The sequence below is a fragment of the Dermacentor variabilis genome, chromosome 11, assembly GCF_050947875.1.
Source record: "Dermacentor variabilis isolate Ectoservices chromosome 11, ASM5094787v1, whole genome shotgun sequence".
Taxonomy (NCBI): Eukaryota; Metazoa; Arthropoda; class Arachnida; order Ixodida; family Ixodidae; genus Dermacentor; species Dermacentor variabilis.
In genome coordinates this window covers 76,835,063-76,839,843 of record NC_134578.1, presented here as the reverse complement: position 1 = coordinate 76,839,843, position 4,781 = coordinate 76,835,063, and the positions used below count along the sequence as shown (strand labels likewise).

Here is a 4,781-nt window from a genome sequence, read left to right as displayed (position 1 = left end):
CTTAAACTTTGGAGGAGGCCCTACTTAAAATGTGGGAGCCAGCCTTGAAATATGGGAGCCAGACCTCCCAGGTCTAACTACTATCCATATTTTGGCTGATCCATTGGGAACCGGCACATTTCCACATTATTTTTATTATTATTATTATGGAGTTTTACCGGCCAAAACCACTTTCTGATTATGAGGCACGCCGTAGTGGAGGACTCCGGAAATTTCGACCACCTGAGGTTCTTTAACGGGCACTTAAATCTAAGCACCATGGGTGTTTTCGCATTTCGCCCCTATCGAAATAAAGCCACCGTGGCCGGCATTCGATCCCGCGACCTCGTGCTGACCAGCCAAACACCATAGCCACTGAGCAAGCACGGCGGGTATTCCCACATTGTGCGGTCTAGCCTACCCCTCTCGCAGCAATCTTTGCATTTGGCGTCATTTTCCTCCTCTGTCTGCGTAAGATAGGCCCAAAATTGGCGGATGTAACTACCGGCTTGCAATCGCCTCCATATACTCGAGACCAGGACAGAGACCGATCCGGAGGTGCGAGGTTTCTCCTTTCAAGTTTGTAATGTTCAGTGACTTCATGATATGTGATTACACCCTCGTCATGAGGCTGTTCCGCAGCACCCCGGTGGTAGATAGCTCGGGCGAGCTCGTGTGCTGCCTCATTGCCTGGGACAGATTCATGCGCGAGTATCCCTATGATGGATATTTTTTCTAATAATTCGGTTACCTAGGAATATGCGTCTAGCTTCCTCCGATATTCTTCCTTTACAAAAACCCCAAATAGCTGTCTTGCGATCGCTAATGATTATGTTCGCCTGTGTAACAGTGCAAGCGAGCGCTATCGCGACTTTTTCAGCCGTACTTCCATCACGTGTGCGTGACGAGGCCGTGATTTTGGGTATCCCGTCACCGTCTACGACAGCCCAGACTGCAGGCCCATGTCTACCGCACGCTGCGCCAACGTAAGCTACATCATGAGTTTGATGTTACGCAGGACTACATCTTAAAGAAAAAGAAGACCAAGCATATCTGCAACAATCCTAGAATGGAAAATACGTACTTTGTAACTGATTAAATCAAGCAGGCTAGTTAACTGTTTTGCGCTGCCCCATTTGAGAGGGGATGTCAATAAATGATCGTCATTATCATCATTGTCATCGTTTGCATCGCATCGGGCCACTTGTCACGGGATGCGAGATGCGCGCCGCGTAGAATGGACATGTCGCACTGACCACGCTACATGTAGGAAATGTAGCCCTATGAGTGTCCTCGGTTCTGTGTGGTTGTGGACGGATGTGGATTTGAGTAACGTTCCACAAATGTACAGCTGACTGGTTGTCATCCATCACAGCGGAAACCGACGCAAACGTTTTCTGGAGTGCAGGCAGGAGCTAGGGCAACTTGCCAAACGCCCCGACAGCGCATCCAAAGGCTTGAAATAATTCGTGCTTTAGCATCAGAAAAAATACATGATTTCCGTAAAGAACTCGTTAATCTTGTAGAAGTGTAGCCCACCCTATTGCCCAACCTACATGCGAAGCGGCTATCCTTCGCATCAAAAGGCAACGTAAAAAAGAAAAGCACTGCCTTTCAAAAGACCTATACCGCGTTTCCGGCGAGCTGAAAGTTCGTCCATCCTAACCATATTGGTACAAATATATCTTACAATCTACAATATGCAAACCATATATAGGCACATTTATTGCACAAATAGCTAGGAGAAAGGAACACGTTCTATATGCCAAATAAATGGCTGGTGGCAGATCTGGAACAATCTAAACCGGTGGTACTCTTGGTCTACGTTGAAAACCTTTAGGCGTTTCCCCAACGCGCATCGATGGCCGCCGTTGCTCACTTTCTTCGTACAACGAAATGTGCGAGCTTGATCGTTTGCGTCCGGAAGCCCTTTCTCTGGGAACCACAGCCGACACCTCTTTCGCATGTCTTAGAACAAGTACGAGACCTATGTAAAAACTTGCGATGGCCACCGCAGTCAGGCCTCTCGGGACGAGCTTTAAGTGTATTGGCAGCACCCTTTCCATGTACTTCACGAGTGCCCCCATCACAGCGCCCAGGGAGCCGCACATGAAGGCGAAAGAAAAGCCCATGCTCCTCATTCGCGTCTGGAAAATGTCCACTGTATGGATGCAAAGGAAGACATAGGACATGTGGAAGGCCACAAATGAAAGCGTGAATGCCCACGACAATGGAACCATCAGCCCATAGTCGGTCATAACTAACTGTGCTGCCACCATAGCTGCGCACAAGAGCGACAGCATGACGAGCGGGCCACGGAAACCACAGCTCTTGGTGATGAAATACGTCGACGACATTCCAAGCACGTTAAGGCACAATGGGGTCCATGTGTGCTCGTGGAGCTGCTGGCCGACTTGATCAACGGGCAGGCTGAAGTAGGCGACGTGCATGGTGAACCAACAGCCGAAAGTGATGAAATACTCGTAGCGTCTCGGTCCGCTGAAAAGGGCGCAGAAGCCGAACCTTCCGGGTCTCGGTGGCCTCTCGGCCAGCCCTGCTAGTCCCGCCATGATTTCGGCGAGCCGTTCTTTAACAACCTCAGGCTCCTCGTGGTTCAGTTCCGCTGCCCACAGTGCTGCCCGCTCGGCGTCTTCGAACTTGCCGTTGGCGATGAGCCAATCGAGGGACTCCCCAGTCAGGTATACAACGATGATTAGTAACACTGACGGCGCTGCCACGGCCAGGTGCAGGATTCTCCAGTAGCCCGCTAACGAGGACACCACTTTGTAGTAGACTGGAGCGAGCACTATCGGGACGCTCGCCGCGAGTGCGACAAACTCCTCACGTGTACGTAGAGGCGTTGACTCGAACAGCAGGATGCTAGTGGTGAGCTCCACGACACTGGAGGACGCTGACTGCAACAAGCCTAGCCCGACGTAAGTGCTCAGTGTCGAGGTGAAGCACTGAGCCACGCATGAGCAGTAAAGTACGGCGACTGACGCGTGCAGCACAGGTCGCCGACCGTACCTGTCACAGGCGAGCCCCATGAGAGGTACGCACACGACTCTCCCACACATGAAGATGGCACGGGCGAACACTAAGAGCCACATGCGATCGCAGACCAAGTCCCACTCTTCGACTATGGTGTAGCCGCTTGAGGTCATGTTGTAGGTCCAGTGTTTGCAGGGCACCTCGGCGGTTCTAGGCATGGAGCCCGGTAAGCGGGGCCGCTCGTAGTGTGAGCAGTGGCTGTAGCTGCCATCGGGCCTCCGCGGAATGCCAGAGTACAACCACTGCGCCGTGGACATGTACGAGTACTCGGACGGGGGCCGGCACCAGTAGTATAATGACTTTGCAGTCACCGCCTGGACCGACATCATAGTTTGAGACACAAACATGGCAACCTGTGCGAACGCCACCAGGAGCCCTTGGAATGCACCGTTGCCGAAGATGACCACGCTCTCGGCTGTGAGCTCCGAGGGTCTGCGTTCTTGCTCCCGGACGTGTACGACAGAACCGCTGCGAGCTTTGTCGGTAAAACTGCGGTGAGATGTATGCATTGCAGTGCCTGACCGCGTCGTTACAGATGACCGCATTCTTCGCTTGCTCTTCTTCTGCGCGCGCAGGTGACTTCTCGTGCCTTGTATACTGACGATGATGATCAGACCTCGAGGTCTGCAGCAAACAGCTAATTCGTTGATATGCCAATGAATACGTTTACTGCAATGTACAGCCTATCTTCTTTAAGCTTGAACACATTTCTAAATATCAACTGTGACATACAGTCTTTCTGCCATTTAAAGCAAAGTTCTCTTTGGCGCTTCCTTCGACTTGGCCACTGCTTATGCTGCCTGCTATCTTGCCCCTTAGATCCCACACAGTACGCCACCCCTATCTTTACTATGCCTACTTTTGAACATTACTGTGCTGTTGTATGGTTGTCATTTTAGCTAGCTGCAAACTGCCGTCTTGCACGACTGGGCGGTAGCGGGTATAGTGCATACAAACACAGGATACAACCCGAATCGTGTCAGCCCACGGAGGCAGTTGATGAACACAGGCGAGGACGTCAGCTTCAACACCAACGCAGCGTGGTTGCCATGCAATCGTCGTCATTTCATCACGTATGGCTTTCATACCCTGTTGTCACAGCGTCGTCGTCCTTGTGTCGACCATACGTATTCGTCATCATACCTATGTGATGATTCCATCTTGATCATTCCTCTGCCGCTGTCTCTGCGTTGTCTGTGCGTGCTCAACTACCGACGCGGCAGAATAGGGCACGGAGCGCTCTGCATACTCCACTCCGGAGACCACATAACACAACAACCAAAAGAAGACCCAATTAACCATACGATAGCATGGACGCCGGCACAAACGGGAGTGGCAGCGAACCAAGAGACGGACAGCATAGCTCGAAGGTGCACTTATTACCGAGCATCCAACGTAGGCGACCTCGAGGGAACCGAACCTGTACCCCAAGGCTATTCGGCGATACTAAATTACTACCGGGGCTGCAGAAAGCGGTATCCACCACCGCACAACTCCCTTAGCAGAAAGGACTCTGCCGTGTGGAGGCAGCTACAAACGGGCTCGTACCGGAACCTAAACATACTCAACAAAATGTATCTCGCACAATACAATGAGCAATGCCCCTGGTGCCACGAAACACCCACGCTGTATCACATTACGTGGGCATGCCAGAAGATAGACGTGGTACTCGTTATACCAAACCCGAGTGTGGAGCAATGGGAGGGAATGCTCTCCAGCGATCGCGCGGTCGACCAAGAAGGTCTGATTCA

At 51.7% G+C, this 4,781-nt stretch overlaps 1 protein-coding gene across 1 annotated transcript; it reads right to left on the bottom strand.

Annotated features, from left to right (window-relative positions):
- Positions 1-591: 591 nt before the first annotated feature.
- LOC142563344 (organic anion transporter 3-like) lies at positions 592-3,539 on the bottom strand. The gene is made up of 2 exons (XM_075673905.1): positions 2,037-3,539; positions 592-669 (listed from the first exon to the last, which is right to left on the bottom strand). Exons 1-2 carry the CDS (start codon positions 3,537-3,539, stop codon positions 592-594), a joined length of 1,581 nt encoding a protein of 526 aa, XP_075530020.1.
- Positions 3,540-4,781: the final 1,242 nt, after the last annotated feature.